This window comes from Oryzias latipes, chromosome 10 (genome assembly GCF_002234675.1).
Source record: "Oryzias latipes chromosome 10, ASM223467v1".
In the NCBI taxonomy this organism is placed as follows: Eukaryota; Metazoa; Chordata; class Actinopteri; order Beloniformes; family Adrianichthyidae; genus Oryzias; species Oryzias latipes.
Window position 1 is genome coordinate 27,225,206 of NC_019868.2, and position 24,258 is coordinate 27,249,463.

At 40.7% G+C, this 24,258-nt stretch overlaps 1 protein-coding gene and 7 non-coding genes across 8 annotated transcripts; all 8 read right to left on the reverse strand.

The window, feature by feature from the left end:
* Positions 1–1,371: 1,371 nt before the first annotated feature.
* trnal-caa lies at positions 1,372–1,454 on the reverse strand. The gene has a single exon. It is a non-coding gene; the product is annotated as a tRNA-Leu (tRNA).
* A 1,561-nt stretch (positions 1,455–3,015) lies between these two features.
* Positions 3,016–3,098, reverse strand: trnal-caa. The gene has a single exon. It is a non-coding gene; the product is annotated as a tRNA-Leu (tRNA).
* Positions 3,099–3,837: 739 nt separating this feature from the next.
* Positions 3,838–3,920, reverse strand: trnal-caa. The gene has a single exon. It is a non-coding gene; the product is annotated as a tRNA-Leu (tRNA).
* A 1,150-nt stretch (positions 3,921–5,070) lies between these two features.
* trnal-caa lies at positions 5,071–5,153 on the reverse strand. The gene has a single exon. It is a non-coding gene; the product is annotated as a tRNA-Leu (tRNA).
* A 1,331-nt stretch (positions 5,154–6,484) lies between these two features.
* Positions 6,485–6,567, reverse strand: trnal-caa. Its single transcript has one exon. It is a non-coding gene; the product is annotated as a tRNA-Leu (tRNA).
* A 6,932-nt stretch (positions 6,568–13,499) lies between these two features.
* On the reverse strand, positions 13,500–22,233 carry hspa9 (heat shock protein family A (Hsp70) member 9). The gene is made up of 16 exons (XM_023959379.1): positions 21,934–22,233; positions 21,250–21,308; positions 21,000–21,087; positions 20,133–20,314; positions 19,922–20,046; positions 19,765–19,838; positions 18,231–18,337; positions 17,990–18,152; positions 17,823–17,915; positions 17,305–17,514; positions 16,119–16,346; positions 15,819–16,041; positions 15,613–15,707; positions 15,437–15,529; positions 14,373–14,513; positions 13,500–14,300 (listed from the first exon to the last, which is right to left on the reverse strand). The coding sequence occupies exons 1-16, from the start codon at positions 22,012–22,014 to the stop codon at positions 14,217–14,219; spliced, it is 2,046 nt and encodes a 681-aa protein (XP_023815147.1). The 5' UTR covers positions 22,015–22,233; the 3' UTR covers positions 13,500–14,216.
* LOC111948087 lies at positions 17,578–17,779 on the reverse strand. Its single transcript, XR_002874071.1, has one exon. It is a non-coding gene; the product is annotated as a small nucleolar RNA SNORA74 (small nucleolar RNA).
* Positions 18,787–18,988, reverse strand: LOC111948088. The gene has a single exon (XR_002874072.1). It is a non-coding gene; the product is annotated as a small nucleolar RNA SNORA74 (small nucleolar RNA).
* Positions 22,234–24,258: the final 2,025 nt, after the last annotated feature.

Genomic DNA, 24,258 nt, shown 5'->3' on the forward strand with positions numbered 1-24,258 from the left:
TCATTAGTCAGGCATGATGGTGGTGGTGTGATGGTTTGGGGCATTGCTAAATTTTTAGCTAAAGGACAATTTTATGTTCTGTGGGACAAGTAGTTGCTGAGATCTGCCCAAATACCAGTAAAGAGCAGATCAATTCTCTACCAGGAGTAGGATTTGAACCCACGTGAGCATACGCTCATTGGATATTGAGTCCAATGCCTTAACCACTCGGCCATCCTGGTTGCAATGGATTTGTGTATTCAAGTTTTCTGCCACCGATATTGCAATAAAATGAAATAAAACAACACCTGGATATCTTTGGAAACCTTTGCACAAGAAGTGATATGACACACTAAAAAAAGACCATATTAAGGGTTTCTATTTTGATATCTTTATAGAATTAAATATTAAGAACATAATAGCAATCTTGTATCATTAGTCAGGCATGATGGTGGTGGTGTGATGGTTTGGGGCATTGCTAAATTTTTAGCAATAGGATAATTTTATGTTGTGTGGGACAAGTAGTTGCTGAGATCTGCCCAAATACCAGTAAACAGCAGTTTAATTCTCTACCAGAAGTAGGATTTGAACCCACGTGAGCATACGCTCATTGGATCTTGAGTCCAAAGCCTTAACCACTCTGCCATCCTGGTTGCAATGGATTTGTGTATTCAAGTGTTGTGCCACCGATATTGCAATAAAATGAAATAAAACAACACCTGGATATCTTTGGAAACCTTTGGACAAGAAGTGCTATGACACACTAAAAAAAGACCATATTAAGGGTTTCTATTTTGATATCTTTATAGAATTAAATATTAAGAGCATAATAGCAATCTTGTATCATTAGTCAGGCATGATGGTGGTGGTGTGATGGTTTGGGGCATTGCTAAATTTTTAGCAATAGGAAAATTTTATGTTGTGTGGGACAAGTAGTTGCTGAGATCTGCCCAAATACCAGTAAACAGCAGTTTAATTCTCTACCAGAAGTAGGATTAGAACCCACGTGAGCAGACGCTCATTGGATCTTGAGTCCAACGCCTTAACCACTCGGCCATCCTGGTTGCAATGGATTTGTGTATTCAAGTTTTCTGCCACCGATATTGCAATAAAATGAAATAAAACAACACCTGGATATCTTTGGAAACCTTTGGACAAGAAGTGCTATAACACACTAAAAAAAGACCATATTTAGGGTATCTATATTGATATCTTTATGGAATTAAATATTAAGAGCATAATAGCAATCTTGTATCATTAGTCAGGCATGATGGTGGTGGTGTGATGGTTTGGGGCATTGCTAAATTTTTAGCAAAACGACAATTTAATGTTGTGTGGGACCAGTAGTTGGTGAGATCTGCCCAAATACCAGTAAAGAGCAGTTTAATTCTCTACCAGGAGTAGGATTTGAACCCACGTGAGCATACGCTCATTGGATCTTGAGTCCAACGCCTTAACCACTCGGCCATCCTGGTTGCAATGGATTTGTGTATTCAAGTTTTCTGCCACCGATATTGCAATAAAATGAAATAAAACAACACCTGGATATCTTTGGAAACCTTTGCACAAGAAGTGATATGACACACTAAAAAAAGACCATATTTAGGGTATCTATATTGATATCTTTATGGAATTAAATATTAAGAGCATAATAGCAATCTTGTATAATTAGTCAGGCATGATGGTGGTGGTGTGATGGTTTGGGGCATTGCTAAATTTTTAGCAAAACGACAATTTTATGTTGTGTGGGACCAGTAGTTGCTGAGATCTGCCCAAATACCAGTAAAGAGCAGATCAGTTCTCTACCAGGAGTAGGATTTGAACCCACGTGAGCATACGCTCATTGGATCTTGAGTCCAACGCCTTAACCACTCTGCCATCCTGGTTGCAATGGATTTGTGTATTCAAGTTTTCTGCCACCGATATTGCAATAAAATGAAATAAAACAACACCTGGATATCTTTGGAAACCTTTGGACAAGAAGTGCTATGACACACTAAAAAAAGACCATATTAAGGGTTTCTATTTTGATTTCTTCTTGGAATGATTTGTGAAGAGCATGTTAGCAATCTTGTATCATTATTCAGGCATGATGGTGGTGGTGTGATGGTTTGGGGCATTGCTAAATTTTCAAGAATAGGACAATTTTATGTTCTGTGGGACCAGTAGTTGCTGAGATCTGCCCAAATACCAGTAAAGAGCAGTTCAATTCTCTACCAGGAGTAGGATTGGAACCCACGTGAGCATACGCTCATTGGATCTTGAGTCCAACGCCTTAACCACTCGGCCATCCTGGTTGCAATGGATTTGTGTATTCAAGTTTTCTGCCACCGATATTGCAATAAAATGAAATAAAACAACACCTGGATATCTTTGGAAACCTTTGGACAAGAAGTGATATGACACACTAAAAAAAGACCATATTAAAGGTTTCTATTTTGATATCTTTATGGAATTAAATATTAAAAGCATAATAGCAATCTTGTATCATTAGTCAGGCATGATGGTGGTGGTGTGATGGTTTGGGGCATTGCTAAATTTTTAAGAATAGGACAATTTTATGTTGTGTGGGACCAGTAGTTGCTGAGATCTGCCCAAATACCAGTAAAGAGCAGTTCAATTCTCTACCAGGAGTAGGATTTAAACCCACGTGAGCATACGCTCATTGGATCTTGAGTCCAACGCCTTAACCACTCGGCCATCCTGGTTGCAATGGATTTGTGTATACAAGTTTTCTGCCACCGATATTGCAATAAAATGAAATAAAACAACACCTGGATATCTTTGGAAACCTTTGGACAAGAAGTGCTATGACACACTAAAAAAAGACCATATTTAGGGTATCTATATTGATATCTTTATGGAATTAAATATTAAGAGCATAATAGCAATCTTGTATCATTAGTCAGGCATGATGGTGGTGGTGTGATGGTTTGGGGCATTGCTAAAGTTTTAGCAAAACGACAATTTTATGTTGTGTGGGACAAGTAGTTGCTGAGATCTGCCCAAATACCAGTAAAGAGCAGATCAATTCTCTACCAGGAGTAGGATTTGAACCCACGTGAGCATACGCTCATTGGATCTTGAGTCCAACGCCTTAACCACTCGGCCATCCTGGTTGCAATGGATTTGTGTATTCAAGTTTTTTGCCACCGATATTGCAATAAAATGAAATAAAACAACACCTGGATATCTTTGGAAACCTTTGGACAAGAAGTGCTATGACACACTAAAAAAAGACCATATTTAGGGTATCTATATTGATATCTTTATGGAATTAAATATTAAGAGCATAATAGCAATCTTGTATCATTAGTCAGGCATGATGGTGGTGGTGTGATGGTTTGGGGCATTGTTAAATTTTTAGCAAAACGACAATTTTATGTTGTGTGGGACAAGTAGTTGCTGAGATTTGCCCAAATACCAGTAAAGAGCAGATCAATTCTCTACCAGGAGTAGGATTTGAACCCTCGTGAGCATACGCTCATTGGATCTTGAGTCCAACGCCTTAACCACTCGGCCATCCTGGTTGCAATGGATTTGTGTATTCAAGTTTTTTGCCACCGATATTGCAATAAAATGAAATAAAACAACACCTGGATATCTTTGGAAACCTTTGGACAAGAAGTGCTATGACACACTAAAAAAAGACCATATTAAGGGTTTCTATTTTGATTTCTTCTTGGAATGATTTGTGAAGAGCATGTTAGCAATCTTGTATCATTATTCAGGCATGATGGTGGTGGTGTGATGGTTTGGGGCATTGCTAAATTTTCAAGAATAGGACAATTTTATGTTGTGTGGGACCAGTAGTTGCTGAGATCTGCCCAAATACCAGTAAACAGCAGTTTAATTCTCTACCAGGAGTAGGATTTGAACCCACGAGAGCATACGCTCATTGGATCTTGAGTCCAATGCCTTAACCACTCGGCCATCCTGGTTGCAATGGCTTTGTGTAATCAAGTTTTCTGCCACCGATATTGCAATAAAATGAAATAAAACAACACCTGGATATCTTTGGAAACCTTTGGACAAGAAGTGCTATGACACACTAAAAAAAGACCATATTAAGGGTTTCTATTTTGATTTCTTCTTGGAATGATTTGTGAAGAGCATGTTAGCAATCTTGTATCATTATTCAGGCATGATGGTGGTGGTGTGATGGTTTGGGGCATTGCTAAATTTTCAAGAATAGGACAATTTTATGTTCTGTGGGACCAGTAGTTGCTGAGATCTGCCCAAATACCAGTAAAGAGCAGTTCAATTCTCTACCAGGAGTAGGATTGGAACCCACGTGAGCATACGCTCATTGGATCTTGAGTCCAACGCCTTAACCACTCGGCCATCCTGGTTGCAATGGATTTGTGTATTCAAGTTTTCTGCCACCGATATTGCAATAAAATGAAATAAAACAACACCTGGATATCTTTGGAAACCTTTGGACAAGAAGTGCTATGACACACTAAAAAAAGACCATATTAAGGGTTTCTATTTTGATTTCTTCTTGGAATGATTTGTGAAGAGCATGTTAGCAATCTTGTATCATTATTCAGGCATGATGGTGGTGGTGTGATGGTTTGGGGCATTGCTAAATTTTCAAGAATAGGACAATTTTATGTTCTGTGGGACCAGTAGTTGCTGAGATCTGCCCAAATACCAGTAAAGAGCAGTTCAATTCTCTACCAGGAGTAGGATTGGAACCCACGTGAGCATACGCTCATTGGATCTTGAGTCCAACGCCTTAACCACTCGGCCATCCTGGTTGCAATGGATTTGTGTATTCAAGTTTTCTGCCACCGATATTGCAATAAAATGAAATAAAACAACACCTGGATATCTTTGGAAACCTTTGGACAAGAAGTGATATGACACACTAAAAAAAGACCATATTAAGGGTTTCTATTTTGATATCTTTATGGAATTAAATATTAAGAGCATAATAGCAATCTTGTATCATTAGTCAGGCATGATGGTGGTGGTGTGATGGTTTGGGGCATTGCTAAATTTTTAGCAAAAGGTCAATTTTATGTTGTGTGGGACCAGTAGTTGCTGAGATCTGCCCAAATACCAGTAAAGAGCAGTTCAATTCTCTACCAGGAGTAGGATTTGAACCCACATGAGCATACGCTCATTGGATCTTGAGTCCAACGCCTTAACCACTCGGCCATCCTGGTTGCAATGGATTTGTGTATTCAAGTTTTCTGCCACCGATATTGCAATAAAATGAAATAAAACAACACCTGGATATCTTTGGAAACCTTTGCACAAGAAGTGATATGACACACTAAAAAAAGACCATATTTAGGGTATCTATATTGATATCTTTATGGAATTAAATATTAAGAGCATAATAGCAATCTTGTATCATTAGTCAGGCATAATGGTGGTGGTGTGATGGTTTGGGGCATTGCTAAAGTTTTAGCAAGAGGACAATTTTATGTTCTGTGGGACCAGTAGTTGCTGAGATCTGCCCAAATACCAGTAAAGAGCAGTTCAATTCTCTACCAGGAGTAGGATTGGAACCCACATGAGCATACGCTCATTGGATCTTGAGTCCAACGCCTTAACCACTCGGCCATCCTGGTTGCAATGGATTTGTGTATTCAAGTTTTCTGCCACCGATATTGCAATAAAATGAAATAAAACAACACCTGGATATCTTTGGAAACCTTTGGACAAGAAGTGCTATGACACACTAAAAAAAGACCATATTAAGGGTTTCTATTTTTTCAATTCAATTTCAATTCAATTTTATTTGTATAGCCCAAAATCACAACAACAGTCGTCTCGATGGGCTTCGAAGTAAAACATGAAATCAAAAGGATCACGAATACAAAGAGTTCAATAGAAAAATACTAAAATGAACTAACAAACTGACTAAGCTATACTGGCATCCCTGCCCTTAGACCCCCCTTCGCGGTAAGGAAAAACTCCCAAAAAAACCGGATTCCGGAAAAAACGAAGAAACCTCAGGGGTGCCCACATGAAGGAGGGATCCTCCCCCAGGACGGACAGGCGATTTACCAGAAATCTTAGAGAAGAATTAACTTATCTAAATCTACAACTACATATATAAAAGTCCAGCAGACGAGCTTCATCCAGCCGTGGTTATCGGGACAGTCAAAGGCGCGAGTCGAGCCGGAGACAGGAACCACAGCCAGGTGTAGGAGCAGGAGCAGAGACGAGGTACTCGGTCAGGTACAAAGCAGAGACGAGCCAGAGATGAGCCAGAGGCAGGATCCACAGCCAGGTGTAGGAGCAGGAGCAAAGGCGAGGTAAACGGTCAGGAACTGGAGCACGGATGAGCTCCAGTATATCTTGATATCTTTATGGAATTAAATATTAAGAGCAAAATAGCAATCTTGTATCATTATTCAGGCATGATGGTGGTGGTGTGATGGTTTGGGGCATTGCTAAATTTTTAGCAAAAGGACAATTTTATGTTCTGTGGGACAAGTAATTGCTGAGATCTGCCCAAATACCAGTAAACAGCAGTTCAATTCTCTACCAGGAGTAGGATTTGAACCCACGTGAGCATACGCTCATTGGATCTTGAGTCCAATGCCTTAACCACTCGGCCATCCTGGTTGCAATGGATTTGTGTATTCAAGTTTTCTGCCACCGATATTGCAATAAAATGAAATAAAACAACACCTGGATATCTTTGGAAACCTTTGGACAAGAAGTGCTATGACACACTAAAAAAAGACCATATTAAGGGTTTCTATTTTGATATCTTCTTGGAATGATTTGTTAAGAGCATGTTAGCAATCTTGTATCATTAGTCAGGCATGATGGTGGTGGTGTGATGGTTTGGGGCATTGCTAAATTTGTAAGAAATAGAAAATTTGACACTCTTGATGGCAGCATTAACACTGAAAGAAAACAAGGACACCAACAATTAGGTGCTGAGATCTGCCAAAACATGGGTAAAGAGCATTTAATGTCTTACATGACAATGTCTGAGACTGACAATGAGAAATAATAACTGATCAACAAGATATAATTTTTACCAGGAGTAGGATTTGAACCCACGTGAGCACACGCTGATTGGATCTTGAGTCCAACGCCTTAACCACTCGGCCATCCTGGTTGAAAAGCTTTTAATTATTCAACTGTTTTGCAACCGATATTGCAGTACAATGAAATAACACCTGGATATCTTTGGAAACCTTTGTACAAGAAGTGCTATGAGACACTAAAAAAAAAAACTATATTTAGGGTATCTATATTGATATCTTTATGGAATTAAATATTAAGAGCATGATAGCAATCTTGTATCATTAGTCAGGCATGATGGTGGTGTGATGGTTTGGGGCATTGCTAAATTTTTAAGAAATAGACAATTTGAGATTCTTGATGGCAGCATTAACACTTAAACACAACAAGGAAAACATAATTAGGTGATGAGATGATCTGTCCAAATATTAGTGATCTGCCCAAATATAAGTAAAGAGCATTTCTTTTTTCTACCAGGAGTGGAATTTGAACCCAATGTCGATTGCACATAGTGCAATCGATATTGCAATACATTGAATATGGATATGGCTAGGAAGTGGGCGGGGCTAACGTCTGAAACAGTGACATCATCAGTGACATCATCAGGTGACCTCAACTGACATCATTTAATGTCAGTTGATATCAAGTGACATCAAATGACATCATCAGTCACAGCTTATAAATAGACGCCAGGAACAACAGAAAGCATAGGTAGAGAGAAAAGACATCGGAATTTACATTTTGAAAGTTACGGAGTACGTTTGAAACATGACCTCAAAAGTGCAAACTAAGACCCAAATAGGAAAGATGATTGAAAATAATCACAATTTATGCCAGGGTTTAGAGCCTGATAAAGGGTTGATACTTGAAACCAGGTTACTGCGTGAAATTCACAAGAACCTAGAAATGCAAGAAAACGATGCGTTAAAATTAAACAAACAATACGAGAAGGACATGAAAAATATTCAAAAGATTCTGGTCGAGCAGAAAGATTTAAAAGAAATGTGTGAAGTGAAGGAAGACAAAATAAAACAGCTGAAGAAAATGATGGAAATGCATTGTAGATCAATCAAATCGTTGAAATTGAAACTGTGGGATCATGAAACTCTGGAAAATCAACTCAAACTCTTACAACACGAAGAAAAAATGTTGACAGAGAGAAACAGGAAACTGGAAAAAGAGATTTTCAGACTTCGTAGCACTTTTTATAAACAAACAATATTGTTGAACACAATCAAAAAAGAGGAGATTTTTGTCCAAAACTTAAATCAGGAAACAACAAATTATCAACAACAGCTGAAGGAATTGCAAGATGCTATTCAGCAGAAAGGTTTAAGAGGAGAATCACCTGACCACACAGCAAAGGCGATGATCTTCCAGCATAAGTTTAATTCCAAGAAGGACATGATCCACTACAAAGTCACGTCAAAGAAAAGAGTGGAAGAAGAACGCGAGGATAAAAACCGAGAATTAGAGAACAAGTTGGACCAAGAACGTAACTTGGAGATCAGCAGACTCAAAAAGGAAAATCAAGCTTTAATGGAAAATCTTCAAATGTTACAAACTGCTGAAAAGATGAAGAAGAAGGCTGAAAAAGACAGTGAGCTGCATGCTTTGATGAGAGAAAATCGTCTCCTTAAAAACAGTATCCATCAAACTCAAGCTCAAATTAACAAAGAAGAGTTTGAACAGACCTGCCCTGATGAGGGGAGAGCTGTGCACCTTAAAAAAGGCTCTTCTCTTTTGTCAAAAGTACCTCGACGTCTTTCCACAAATCTCCAGAAATTTAAAGTTGACATGAAAAAGCACACAGGGAAAAAAGCAAAAGCTGCTCGGAGAGAGGACGACTACAAAATGGAAGATGACAGGTGCACTGATGGTAGAGTATCTCAGAGTCCCAAACATGTCAAGGGTTCTTCACCAAACCGTCAATTGGACTCAGAAAGCACAGCAAATTCCTTAAGTGACGGCTCACTTCAGGAGAAATCCTTAAAATGCACGTCGGACAAAACTAACAAAACAGAGTTTGAACAGACCTGCCCTGATGAGGGGAGAGCTGTGCACCTTAAAAAAGGCTCTTCTGTTTTCTCAAAAGTACCTCAACGTCTTTCTACAAATCTCCAGAAATTTAAAGTTGACATGAAAAAGCACACAGGGAAAAAAGCAAAAGCTGCTCGGAGAGAGGACGACTACAAAATGGAAGATGATAGGTGCACTGATGATAGAGTATCTCAGAGTCCCAGACATTTCAAGGGTTCCTCACAAAAGGGTCCATCCTCAGGGGACGACTCACCTCAGGAAGAATCCTTTACAAGCACGTCAGTCAACGATTCATCAGAGGGGAAACAAGAAATTCAGGACCCATCGGAAGAGGAAAGCTATAGTGAGGACTCACAGGAAGATGAGAGGTCTACAGGCACTTCAGATGATGTCTGTAAATTGGAAACTGAATCAGAAGAAACAGAAGACAGTGAGAAATATGACAGCTCATCGCAGGAAGAACAAGAGGAAAGCTATAGTGAGGACTCACAGGAAGATGAGAGGTCTACAGCCACTTTAGATGATGTCTCTGATTTGAAAACTGATTCAGAAGAAACACAAGACAGTGAGAAATATGACAGCTCAGTGGAGGAAGAACAAGAGGAAAGCTGGGAAACTTACAGTGAAGACTCTCAGGAACCATCAGATGTTCCAAATAGCTGGGATGAGAGTTCAAGTGAGGAATCAAATCAAATCAGCCCAGCTAAACAAAAAGCAGGCATGAAAACGGAGGTTTCACCAAAGAGCCCCCAGAAGGGTGTCAAGGAAAACTCTGGGAAGCAAAACAAAGGTTCACCTCAAGATTTATCGCCTAAAGACAACAAAGGGAGAACTGTCTCAGCCAACATTTCACATCAAAAGCTACCATCCACACCACATAAAGACACCAAGATGACTGTGGATACTGCAAAGCTAACCAAAACATGTGACAGTGCAAAACAAGACTTGATTCCCAAAGTATACCAAGCTAAACCGGTCAAAAACACATCAGATGATCCAAATAGCTGGGATGAGAGTTCAAGTGAGGAATCAAATCAAATCAGCCCAGCTAAACAAAAAGCAGGCATCAAAACGGAGGTTTTACCAAGGAGCCCCCTGAAGGGTGTCAAGGAAAACTCTGGGAAGCAAAACAAAGGTTCACCTCAAGAGTTAGCCCCTCAAAAGGGACCATCCACACCACATAAAGACACCAAACTGACTGCGGGGAAGGCTGTCAAGGAAAACAACTCAGTGAGGCAAAACAAAGATAAAAATGATACAAGTTTATTAGATGCTATGAACGAGCTTCTTTTAGATTTGGATGGACCTCCCTCACCTCATAAAGACACCAAGATGACTGTGGATACTGCAAAGCCAACCCCAAAATGTAATGCTGCAAAGGAAGAATTGGGCTCCAAAGACTGCAGCCCATATGTAGCATTTAAGGAAAACCCAATTAAAGTCAAGCTACCAAAAAACACGTCCGATGACTTGAATAGATGTGATAACAAGAGCTTCCTTAAGGACACCAATGATAAGACCTCTATGAGTCAAAACAAAGGTTTAGCTCAAAAAGTTAAAAACAAGGACATTTTGGTAGATTCTCTTGACGAGTTTCTTTTAGATTTGGATGGACCTCCCACACAGAACAAGAACTCTATGAGTCAAAACAAAGGTTTAGCTCAAGACCGGGAACCTCAAGTGCATAAAAGGGACAACTTTTGGGACATGATTTCAACTCAGAAGGGACAGTCCACATCAAAGCAAATGGAGTCTGATAAGCAAAATTCAAATGATATCATGGCTACAGGTATAAAACATGAAGTGATCAAGAGCTTCCTTAAGGATACCAACGAAAAGTCCTCTATGAGTCAAAACAAAGGTTTAGCTCAAGACCGGGAACCTCAAGTGCATAAAAGGGACAACTTTTGGGACATGATTTCAACTCAGAAGGGACAGTCCACATCAAAGCAAATGGAGCCTCTTAAGCAAAATTCAAATGATATCATGGCTACAGGTATAAAACATGAAGTGATCAAGAGCTTCCTTAAGGACACCAACGAGAAGACCTCTATGAGTCAAAACAAAGGTTTAGCTCAAGACCGGGAACCTCAAGTGCATAAAAGGGACAACTTTTGGGACATGATTTCTACTCGGCCCCGCCCAGACACATCTTCCAATGCACCATCCACACCACGTAAACTCACACAGGAAGAAAAGAACCTCCAGATGGCAAAACGTCTAAAAGAGGAATTGTTCTCCAACTGCTAAAGCTCATGTGTCCAACAGGATATCAGAGAGAGTCATACTGAAGTCATGCCAAGGTTTGGTTGATTCTGCCAATGACATTCCTTTGGATGAGAATAGATGCACACAGAAAAAGACACCAAAGAAAATGCAGCAACTGCAAGGCAGATCAAAAAAGGGAAACCTCTGAAAAGAAACATTTTCAGTTCAAGTGAATGCTGGAGCTACAACTCATCCTCTGGATAGGCCATCAGAGTTTGCAGGCCGAGTTTGTCTGTTATATAGACATTTTTAGTTTTTTTATTGTGTTTAATGTTTTTGAAATTCAAGTTTTTATGTTTTTATTTATTTATTTATATTTATTTAGGGTCAGGGCTTAGATGTAGGATTTATAAAAGGTTTTTTTTTTATTATGATTAACTTAATGTAAAGCACTTTATTTAAAATTTTCAATATATTTATGTTTATTACCTTCACGTTTTTACTGTGTTTTTATTTACTTGTTAGGGTTGGGGTCAGGGCTTAGATGTAGGATTTATAGATTATGTTTAGCTTAATGCAAAGCACTTTATTCAATTTTTTTATTGTGTTTTATGTTTTTTATCTTTTAATTTTTTTACTGTTTTTTTATTCACTTGTTAAGATAAGGGTTTGCTTTAGGGTTTTTTATTTGTTTATTTTATTACTTACAAACAGTTAATTAATCAGAATAAAAAAACACAATTAAGAAACCAGGAATCTTAAAAGAAAAAGTCTAATTTTAAAATGTAAATAAATAGATTTAGCTTATAACAAATAAATAAATAAGTAAATAAAATAAATAAATAAAATAAAATAAAAATAAAAATAAAAATAAAAATAAGCGCGATTGGTGCGTTAGTCACAGCTGGAATTCCTTCACTACTCACTACATTGTGCACTATAAGTTCACTAAAAATTTCCCAGAAGACTCTGCGAAAAACCAGTGTGCATCGAAGCTCACTAAACCAGCTACTAAAGACCACAATGCATTTCATTTAAACAATTTTAAAAAAAATGATTTAACTTATTTTTCTTTCATATACCAACCAAGTTTTTGTCATCAGAACACAGTAAACTCTTTAATAGTCTTTATAAATGCTCATTTTCATTACATTTGTACTCCCTGGTCATATTTGCCGTTTACATTCAAAGTAAATGTAAACAAAGTAGCAAGTATGGTGTCAGAATTGCTTTTATACTCCTGGGGGGTATTCCAGAAAGCAGGTTATGATAGTTACCACGGTAAGTTTGAGGCTAAGGAAGCGGATAACATCGGCTTTCGGGTCCAGAAATGGAGGCATGTTTCAGGGTATGTCAAGTTGCCATGGCAACTCATGCTCTGAACATAACCTGGTCTGGAGCAGGTTGGAAAAACATTTAATTGAATTGGAGTAATATGACATTTAGATATATAAATATGTAAATTTGAGTTGGGTAGACGTGAGAAATTAGGTTGAATAAATTTAACCCAATTACTTGTCACCAAAGAAGTAATTCATTTAAGTTGGCAAAGTTGGATAATATATATATATATATGTCACAATTAAAATAGAAATAAGATAGAAAGTCTTGCGTTTACTTTGTTCTTTTTCTCCAAGCAGAAACTATTTTGCTGATGATGCAGCAGTGTTACTTTTTTGATGGACATATGACCTTCATACGCCATCATTAAAATCTCAGACTCCGTCTAAATGAAGTATGGCGCTCTTTTTTTCTCCACGCGTTTCCACGGTGACTCAGGATATGGGTGATCCATTGAGAATGTCATTATGTATCTGCTGTGCACGTGCATTAACCCAGGGTTACCAAGTCGAGCGTAATTACGCCAACTCATATCCGGTCTTTAGGAACCGACATACCCAGAGTAAGCAAGTTCAGGCAGATTTCAGCCAGAGTTCAGGCTTAAAGTCAGGGTAGTTTAAACATGCTTTCTGGAATACCCCCCTGGAATACCCTCCCAGGACACCAATTGGGATTTTTTAGTATTCAGGGAGGGAATTCATACATAGCCTCAAAATCGCCACCCACCTTCATGTCACAGCAGTGACATCATAAGCAGGAGGCAGTGTAGTTTCCTTTACAAAAAATAGATTAAAAATGCCAACAAAAAAGGAAGAGGCATTTTTTTCCTACAGACATGTTTTAATAAAAGGAAAATCAATTATGAAAAAAAAAGGTCAATATTCTCTTGAGATGCAGGAGCTGTGGTGGAGAAAAAGACGGGACCAGACTTCTCCATGTTTGAGTTTTATTAGAAAAGACAGCAACAGTTACCGTAAACCCCGGATTTCACAGAATATAAATCCACCGCCTGCCCTCCATCCACCCTCGTCGGAGGAGGCCAGTTTGACCAGCAGAGGGCAGCATCGTCCCTTCCATTTCTTTTTTTTTTTAATCAATCTCAGGTCTATGGGACGAGAAGCTGAGCTCCATCCTCCGGCTGTGCCAGCAAGGCGTCCTAACACTCATTCTGATGCGTTCCATCGCCGCCGATGACCGAAGAGGCGCCACCACACTTTCCTGCGACTTCCTCCGCCTGGCGCACGCCGTCCGTGCAGACGTCTACCGGATGCGTTTGTAACCGGACGGTTATGAGGGAAAGTTGGTGAATTTTAGCAATGAAACTGAAAATGTCTCCACGGCCGATATGAAGCACAGCGTGCGAGAAAAAAATCCGACTCCAGACGTCAGAAGGAAAAGAGGAAATTTTTACTAACAAAGGAAATCAACAGTTTTGTAAAAATAAACACAATGCGGCCAAAATTAAATTACAGACAGACGATATATGAAGTGGACATTTATATTTTCTAGAATATTTTACTGCCAAAACACAGTAGAATAATACACTATGGAAAGAATGAGTCCGAACGGGCCCTCCCCCCGTCCCCGTCACCCTCCCCAAGCTCAAAAGTCCTCTGTTGTCACCGAGGCTCTCCAGCAAGTGCAGGAGTTTACTGCTGACCCTCCTTCTTCTCTCCTTCCGTGCTGGAGGAGGAGCTGCCGCCGCTGCTGCCGCCGTCACGCTCTGCTGCCATCTGCAGGAACACGGAGGCGGTCAGAGCTCCGCTCAGGACAAACTGCACTGCGGCAGCTGCTGGATTTCTCACCTTCTTGTATGCGACCTCGAAGAGCTTGAGTGACGCCTGCTGCAGGCTGTTGGCCGCCTGCTTGATGTTCTCCCCCGTTTCTGCCTCCTTGTTGGCCAAGATGTCCCTGACCTTGGTGATCTCCTCCTTCAGCTTGGAGCACTGCAACGGAAAACCAACCAACGGGGAACGTTAGGGGTCTGCGGCTCCGGAGCCACACGTGGCCCCCCTTTGACCCCCATCCTCGGGGAGTGAAAAACCTATTTAATTTTTAAAAGTATTTATTTTTCCAACTATAAGGGCACAACAAACGAAACAACTCATTAACAAACAGTTAAAATCAGAGCACATATCGGCTCTACGAGGCTCCTGAACACAGTTTTCCAACTTTTTAAGTCAGTTTTTGGAAAATGAATCAAGGGGGGAATCATTCGACACCGAGTATTTCATATATCGGAATAGAGCTGTGAAAGAAAAAGCCATTTCACACCAAACCTCTAAGGAACATGGACTAGCAATAGACCTGTATGAACACACGTTTATGCATGTCCTTGAACGCACCACACGTCCCCGGTCTACGTAGCTTAAGGGTCACTTGATTAGATCTGACTTAATTTTCAAAAGGTTTGAGTTTCTGCCTGAGATGCACCGCAAACTGTAAAACACAAGGTGTACTTTATTATTGTTAATCAGTGTCTACCATGTCTTATTTTGAAAGGACGTTATGTGAACCTCTGTCAAAAGTTATTAACTATTTTATATTTCAGAGAACTTTTATTCCAAAAAATGAAGTAAAAATAAAAATACTTTTTCTAAAGGGGGGAGTCAGACTTTTTAGCTCCTGCTGGGTTGTTGTCAGTGAGAAATTGACTTGAAAGTGTTAAAGGATTTCGATGAAGCACATTTTTAGTTTGGCTTTCATCAGGAAAAATGAAGCTTTTTATCAGAAGAGTCATTAAAAGAAACTAACGTGAGCAAAACTTGATTTGAAACCACTGAAGTGAAAAATGAAAATTTAAGCTCAAAACCAACACTGAGGTCTTTGAAATAGCCTCAGCTTTGGCTGGAGAAACCCAAACCTGTACCTCGTCAGCTGGAAGCTGATCCTTGAACTCCTCCATCTTGGACTCGGTGTCGTGGATGATGCCCTCGGCCATGTTGACGGCCTCCACGCGTTCCTGCAGCAGCAGAGACTCGGTTACTGGCGGGCAGCAGACGCGGCGGGAGTCGCTTTAGGACAACTCCTCCTCTGCGGCCTTACCTTCCTCCTCCGGTCCTCCTCCGCGTACCGCTCTGCATTCTTGATCATGTTCTCGATGTCGTCTTTACTGAGACCCCCGGACGACTGGATCACAACTGAGGAGGAGGCGGAGAAACAGACGGTCACACAAAGGTCGACGCCTTTAGACTAAAATAAACTAAAGCTGGTGAGGAAACGAGTGATAGTGGCTCGGCTGACGGACTCACTCTGCTGCTCGCGCCCCGTCCCTTTGTCCCTGGCGGACACGTGGACGATGCCGTTGGCGTCGATGTCAAAGGTGACCTCGATCTGAGGAACTCCACGAGGGGCGGGCGGGATCCCCACCAGAGAGAACTGACCCAGCACCTTGTTGTCCAACGCCATCTCTCTCTCACCTTGACACACCTTGATCTCCACCTGCGTCTGTCCATCAGCAGCTGTGGAGAACACCTGGACAGGAAGGGGGGAGACGTTACAGCGGGTCCTCCCGTGGGTCCGCGGGCTGCCAGTGTCAGCGGCTCCGGTACCTGGCTCTTCTTGGTGGGGATTGTAGTGTTTCTGTTGATGAGTTTGGTGAAAACGCCGCCGAGGGTCTCGATACCCAAAGACAGAGGCGTCACATCCAGGAGCAGGACGTCGGTGACATCACCGGCAAGAACCCCGCCCTGAATGGCTGCTCCTATGGCAACGGCCTCGTCTGGGTTGACGGACTTGCTGGGAGCGCGGCCAAACAGGTCCTGGACGGTCTGCTGAACCTGCAGAGAACAGGACGGTGACTCAGCAGACATTTCTGCAGCAGAAAAGGAGTCCAACCATAAACCTCAATCTTTGAACATAAGCTGTTTACAATAATGTAGGAATCACACCTACCCTCTGTTGATACAAAGTAAATGGTTCAAAAAGTTTTTAGCTTTAGATTTTTGGTTTAAAAACAAATTTAAGAGTTGACACAGAATAAGTTCTTGGAATTCAGTTTAGTGAAGCTTTGTGTGATTTTGTTTTTTCACTGTTTGGACTTCATTTTGTCTTTTTCTGGATTTACATATTTTTATTTTGTCTACATGTTTGGTCTTTTGTTGAAAGACAAAAGTCTGATCTAATTTTTTCTGATTTGTGCAGTAAAAGAAAATATATATATATGTAGGTATGGTTTTTTAAACAGTTTCCAGTTCATTGTAGAATTAATGTTTGCCACAAAAACAATAAAAAAATAGAATTTGTTAAGAGAAAATTACTTAAAAATGTTAAAACTGCTGAGGAGTAACGCCCTTAATGACCAAAATTAACTAGAGAAAATGTATGGTGCAATTCCACTTTTGACCACAAGATGTCAGAATTGCCCAACATACAAGAGACCCAGATCACTTAGAAAATCTGCTCTAACGGCTGTTTTAAGAAAATAAATCTAGTTAGATTTTAAATTTCATGTAAAAAAGTAAAACAAAAATATGACCATATTTGTGGTACTAAATTAATTAAATGTTCACATTCTTGCTAAAATATTATGAAAACTATGTTTGTCCGTTTTTACCATTAAATTACATTTTGAAATAAAATGTAGGACAACTTTTTTCTTTTTTTAAACAGAAGAAAATAAATCTAAATTTGAAACTAAATTTATGAAACAATATCCATGGTTTCATACAAACAGGACATTAAATGCTTTAGACATAACGTTATCTTCATTCTGGCGATTTCTGCGGCTCTGCTTACCTTCGGCATACGCGTCATGCCACCGACCAGCAGCACCTCCCCTATGTCGCCCTTGGACACCTCGGCATCCTGCATGGCCTTCTGGCATGGAGCCACGGTGCGGCGGATCAGGTCGGCCACGATGCCCTCAAACTGGGACCGGGTCAGCTTCATGTTCAGGTGTTTGGGCCCAGAGGCGTCCATGGTGAGGTACGGCAGGTTTATGTCCGTCTAAGAGAAGGAAGACGGTCACTCTGATCCTGTGATGGGGACGTTTTCTTGTATGCGTGTTGGTTTGTATAGCCCTGTACTAGGACCGTCCTGCAGCAGAACCAGGACGGTCCACTCTCACTGGGCTGAGCCCTGCGACCGCTCAGCAGCAACAGGTCCTAAAACAGAACCTGCTGCAGTGAAGCCGATCCAGGAGCTTCCTCTACCAGCACTGTAACGCTCATCCAGACACAAACAACGTCTGGACAGCTGACTGAGCGCTGGTTCTGACTTCAGAACTTCCATGAGGAGCTCAGCTCCCACAGTACCTGCAGAGACGACGACAGCTCGCACTTGGCCTTCTCTGCTGCCTCTCGGACTCTCTGCAGAGCCATGTTGTCCTTCATCAGGTCCACGCCAGACTGCAAAGGCGACAAACCCCGTTAACAAAAGCATGGGACACCAACCGGATAAACGAGGGAGGAGGACGGCCCACTTCTCTCTTGAACTCCTTCACGATGTGTTTAAGAAGTTGCTGGTCAAAGTCCTCTCCCCCCAGAAAGGTGTCTCCGTTGGTGGACTTGACCTCAAACACTCCCTTCTGGATCTCCAGGACTGAGACGTCAAATGTCCCCCCGCCCAAATCGTACACAGCAATGCTGCGGAGAAAAAAAAACAAAAACAGTTCGGTCCTGTGATCCCACAGCAAAGTCAAGGTTCTGGACCCTGCAGCTCACATTTTGTCCTGGCTCTTGTCCAGACCGTAGGCCAGAGCTGCGGCCGTCGGCTCGTTGATCACACGCAGAACGTTCAGACCGGCAATCTGCCCCGCATCTTTGGTCGCCTTAAAAAAATGAATAAAATAACATTTCAAATGTATTCTACTGTTTAAAACTGGGCAAAAAAAAGGTCAAATAGACTTTTCTAGTCTGCACTTCTTTAACTGTTTAAGCTGAGTCTTACTTTCAAACAAGACGCACAAAACATGCAAACATTTTACGGATTTTTGGGAGTTTTTACACTAGAAGAGCTCTGATTTACATGAAAGACTTTGAACTTGACCTCTAGATCTGACTCAGATACTTAAAAAGCAGACGACTGTTTTCCATCAGACTTAATTCTCTGCAGACCTACAGGACGTCACATGCACACAGGTAATGTTCAGGTAAAACTATTGTGATCCCTGCAAGTAAACTCACACTGAACTTTCTAAAACTAAGAGAGCCGAAAAACTAAGAAGGAAGACGGTCACTCTGATCCTGCGTTAGGAACGTTTTCTTGTATGCGTGTTGGTTTGTATAGCCCTGTACTAGGACCGTCCTGCAGCAGAACCAGGACGGTCCACTCTCACTGGGCTGAGCCCTGCGACCGCTCAGCAGCACCAGGTCCTAAAACAGAACCTGCTGCAGTGAAGCCGATCCAGGAGCTTCCTCTACCAGCACTGTAACGCTCATCCAGACACAAACAACGTCTGGACGGCTGACTGAGCGCTGGTTCTGACTTCAGAACTTCCATGAGGAGCTTAGCTCCCACAGTACCTGCAGAGACGACGACAGCTCGCAAATGTAAACATGTTGTTCAGGTAAAACTAATATGATCCCTGCAAGTAAACTCACCCTAAAGTGTTGCACAACATTTCTAGAACTGAGAGCAAGTGATATCGGACATAAGGTTTGAAGGCCATAATAAAAACTTAAAAGGCATTTCTGTTCATTTCTTTGCAGCTGGAATCCTGACAATTAAAAACACATCCTTTTTAGACTCTCAAAGTCTGCAAGAAACTCCTGCTCTTGATTCAAAGATTTGAAAAAGGAAAAGGTAAGAAATGCAACGTTAAGCTCAATTTTCTTTATACATGATGAAGTTCGGACATGAAGAGCTGGGTGTCGTCCGCGTAACACCGGAAGTGATTCTTGTGTTAACAGGATTTGACAGAGAGGCAGCAGGTAGATGAATAGCAGTTGCCCCAGGACAGAGCCCTGCGGCACACCTGTACTGACTGGAACTATAGTCCATATAGGAGGATGGTGTCAAAGGCTGAGCTCAGATCAAGTAAAAGGGGGATGGAGAGTAGGCCAGAATTTGCAGGAAGGAGAAAGTTGCTGGACATTTTGAGGAGGGCCGTTTCTGTGCCATGAAGCCAGAATTATTCATATAAGTTATTGCGAGAAAGATGGATTTAAAGTTTTCCTCTAGCCTCAAAAAATGCCAAAGAATCTGTTAAAAACAACCATTCTTTAAATCTTTAAATAGCAATGCAGCATGGAGTACCTGTCTCTGAGAGTCGTTGAAGTACGCTGGAACTGTGATGACGGCATTCTTCACTTTGGTTCCCATGAAGTTCTCTGAGAAGACGAACCCCATTTTCAAACTCTTACTCGGCGTCAGACGTCATTAACCTGCTATGATCCTCGGACCGCTTCCTCACCTGCGGTCTCCTTCATCTTCATCAGAACAAAGGCTCCCATTTGGCTGGGCGAATACATTTTCCCGTGAGCCTCGACCCACGCATCCCCGTTCGACGCTCGAACGATCTTGTAGGGGACGTTCTTCCTGGGAACAAAGAGGACAGATCGTTTCCCAACAGTCACCATCTCGTCCCAAACGCCCGCCTGGAGGTTTTAAATCGGAAGACTCACAGGTCCTTCTGGACCTCTGGGTCGTCGTAGCGCCGTCCGATCAGCCTCTTGGTGGCGTACAGAGTGTTCTGCGGGTTTGTGACCGCTTGCCGTTTAGCTGGCATGCCCACCAGACGCTCCCCCTCCGCTGTGAAAGCAACAACTGAAGGAGTCGTCCTGGCTCCCTCTGCGTTCTCTAGCACCTGGAAGCATCACGAAGGCACTCATGTCGCATCAGTCATCCAACAGCTGAATGTCTTATTTATTAGCTCCAAAGGTGTTTAAGACAGAAAAAAAAAGATCGATTCAAAAGTTCAATCTATACAATCAAAGAAGAGATTAGGTAAAGGGAAACCAGAGTAATTGAAGCAGTTCAACAGTTCTATACTGTGCCATAATGTAAAATTTCAGAATAAATTGTCATATCCCATAAACCATTAAACACAATCAGACTCTTCAAAATATTATAAAATCATAAATGAAAAAAATACAATCTTAAAAAAAAGAAATAATTTGATAATTCATTCATTTCTTTTTTTTATACTAAAGTTTTTTTTTTTATTTTGAAGGTTTCCACAAACTGGCTTCATTGTAGGAGCCAGTTAGCTCTTCAATTGGCTCCTTTATACTTAAACTTTATGTATAAAAACAATTATTTGAAGACATTTGACACACAAAAAACATTTCTGAGGCACATTAACTACTGCAATTCAGCTGTTTATCTTTTAACAAATTTTTTAACAAAAACTTTCACAATAAAAGGATATAAAAGTGTGACTAATAAGCCATTAAGTGCAATTTTTAGTATTTATATGGCCATAACTGAATATTGATGCCAGAGGGAAACATAAAGCGGATGAGAAGCTCCAGCGTTTGATGGAGCCTCACCTTGGCCTGTTTCCCATCCATGACTGCGACACACGAGTTGGTGGTTCCCAGGTCGATGCCGATGACGGAGCCCTTGATGGCTTCAGATCTGCAACAGACAGCAGTGACGTTCACGCCACGTGATGGCCAGACAACGCAACTCTAAATCAAAGACATGCTCTATCCATATGTTGGCAGCCAAGAGTTAATTCGCCTAAAAACTTACTCTTTTCAACTCAGTTTAGCTGATAAATGCACACATTCAACTTACGCATAGTTTCTTCTGGACAGGTTTCCAAGGACATCTGGTTTGAAGCCACTCCAGCACGCCTGTAATAATAAAATACTGAATCAAGAAACAGGTACATCTATAGAAGACTGATTACATCACAACACACATTTATATACATGCATCTAAGACCACACAAGTTCAATCAAATACCAGACATTAGAATTGAGGCTCTGCTCCCAAAACCGTTGTTCTCATGTGATGGGGGGTTAGGGTTCTCCATGTGATGAATGGGTGTGGAAAGACCTCAGTGAAGGTCAAAATCCCACACCACCCTAACAACTCATATTTTTGCTTTAAAACACGCAAACCAACTTTAATATCCTTCAAATCCATGCTTCGCGGTACCCGTAGCAGGGGTCAAGAAGTGACGTCTATTCTTTGGCCGTTCGAAATATATGGATTTACTTTAGTAAAACAATCTACTTTTTTGAGAATAGCTTCTCTAGACTTGACTGTAATTAAACCACCAAAAGATGTGGCGTTACAACACAAAAAACACGTGACTTTTTGACAGTCACGAAGCTTTAAGCGGCCTCATGCTAAAACTGTTAGCATGCTAGCAACATTAGCATGCGAAGTACCGGGGCACTTCACACTCATTTTGCAAAACAAAAACAAAAAAAGATCATATTGACGGTTCGTATGGGGACATTTGGAGTTTACCTTCTTCACCAGAGATGACACGTTCCTGGAGCACGACCTTGTCGGCAGAGACCTTGAAATGGTTCTAGCAGCGCTCAACATTTTTTTTCCAAACGAGCTAACTTGCTAACAAATTTGATAAAAACGTCAGGAGCGTCCTACGTAAAACTTCACAACTACCGAGACGCAAAGACAAGATCCAAAAAGCCTTTCTTTTTTTTTGTGGTTTTGGTAGACCTTTGAATGCGGCGTCCAGGAGGCTGACACCGGGACCAACGTCCAGTTCGACTGCGAAGCGTCTTCTGGAACTATCCTACACATGTTGCACCATGCACCGCTAAAGGACCCCGCGTTTAGTCGTTCGTGTATTGCCTGAACAATTTTTCAAATTTAAATAATATTCTAGCTTTATATTTTGCACTTATACATGCATTAAAGACCAATTAAGAAATTTTGTCAAACAAACTCACTAAATCTTCACAAATTTTATGTTAGGAGGGTGTTTCAATGTGTGGCGGGATTTTGGGCAAGAACAAGACAGACTCCTGTAGTGGACATGTGAAGGTCATGATGTAACGGCGGGTGCTCGTATTTTCACGTTTGTTACATCAGTAGGAAGTTAAATAAACCATTGAAACTGTATGAAACTTTAACCTGACCGTTACATACTAATATTTTGTTTGGTAGAAGTCTTTAACACATTTTAATGTTTAAATAAACTCGTCAAAATTAAAGAGGCGGTCAAGAAACATTCAAATTGGTGCAAATGTGTGCCACTTGTGTTAAAGAGACAGCTCTTTAACTAAGGGTTTACCAGTTACAGATATAACAAAACTGTTCTTATCCCTTCTGTTAACAAAGTAAATAATGAAAAGACTGCAAAAAATGGGATTAATTAACACAAAAAGTCGTGAAACTCAATAAAAAATCTGAAAGGACCCTCAATTTCAACCAACCTTTCCCTGCATCTCCTCTTTGCACAGTGCCGTCCCAAAACTTTCTGTTCCAGCTCCTTTCATGAAGGATTTTAGACCAGTACTCCAGGAAAAACACCAAAGAATAGCCCAATGTTTGGTTCTTGGTCTCAGGTGTTTTCTGCTGGTTGTGTTTTGGGTCATTAGTGTGTTGAAAGAATCCATTTGTGGGACTGGAATCAAGCTTTCAGGCACTTCTCGGCACATTGGACTCAAGAAAGCCTTGAAGGTACTGATGTTTGGTTCATCTGTGCACAACTTCTGGCACAGCATTGCAGCTTCAGTCCATATCCAAGCCTCTTCATGTTTCTTCATAGCAACAGTCTTCTTTTCTGCTTCATCCTTGCTTCTGTGTGGATGGAAGTTGATGTAGCCAAAAACATTTGAGGAATCTGCCTAAAGGCCATTTTCCTAAACACTCTGTGGCTTGTCAGTATGCACCGTGGTCAAGTTTGGCTCATTAATGTTTTCTCCTAAAAATAGTTATAGCTGTTGTCAAAGGCACATCCAGCTGCTTGGAGATGGTTTTATAGATTCCACATTTATTCTATTCTGATTTTTAATCACATGAAACAACTTTCTCCTTCCTCTTCTGTGACGCCCAGTGGTCCTACAAATGGCAAGACTGTAAGGTGTTAAAAGACTGCAAATCTGAGATGATACCTTAGTTGAAAATACCCTTATGAACTGATTCAATCCAGCCATCTTATTTATTTATTTTTTTTACATTTTATTCTGTCAGGTTGTAGGGTAGTGACCTCACAGCAAGAATACATAACCAGTTTGAATCCGGGCTGGGACATATTCTTTATGCACGTATGGTTTCGCGCGACCATCGTTCCAAATAAAAGGCTTCATGGGTTAATTGATGACTCTCGATTGTCCCTAGGTTGTTCCTCAATTGCTGCCTAGGGTGTAGTGTACTCTGCCTTTGCCTAACAGCAGCTGGCATTGGCTCCAGCAACCAGGTGAACCCGAAAGGGATTAAGCATGTTTGGAAAATGCATGGATGCAAAACGATTCTATCTGCTTTTCATGGATTGAATTTCTGTAAGTTCTCATTCATTATTTCTATCAAGTAACAAACTGTAATTTTCAGGCAGGGTCTTATTTTTCTTTCAATTTGCCACCAGTCAGCATGACATAAGCAGTTTTCACTCTGCCAAAAATAAAAAATAAGAATCTTGTTTGCAGCTAGATCCAGATTTCTTTTTTAATTATTAGCACAATGCAATATGTGAAAACAGAACACAACTTTTGATTCTAAAATTTGCTAATTATATAGTAATTACATTAGCTGGAACTTTGATGAGCAAGTCAATGTTGTCTTTTTATGAAACAAAATGTAATCTCTAAACATTTTAACTTTTAG

Excerpts from the sequence above, each read along its gene's own strand:
- hspa9 (XM_023959379.1), bottom strand. The coding sequence starts at position 22,014 with ATGTTGAGCGCTGCTAGAACCATTTCAAGGTCTCTGCCGACAAGGTCG. Across the intron at positions 18,338-19,764 it reads TCAACGACTCTCAGAGACAG|GCGACCAAAGATGCGGGGCA; the intron begins GTACTCCATGCT and ends CATTTTTTTAAG. Across the intron at positions 15,530-15,612 it reads AGGAGGACCGGAGGAGGAAG|GAACGCGTGGAGGCCGTCAA; the intron begins GTAAGGCCGCAG and ends CTGCTGCTGCAG.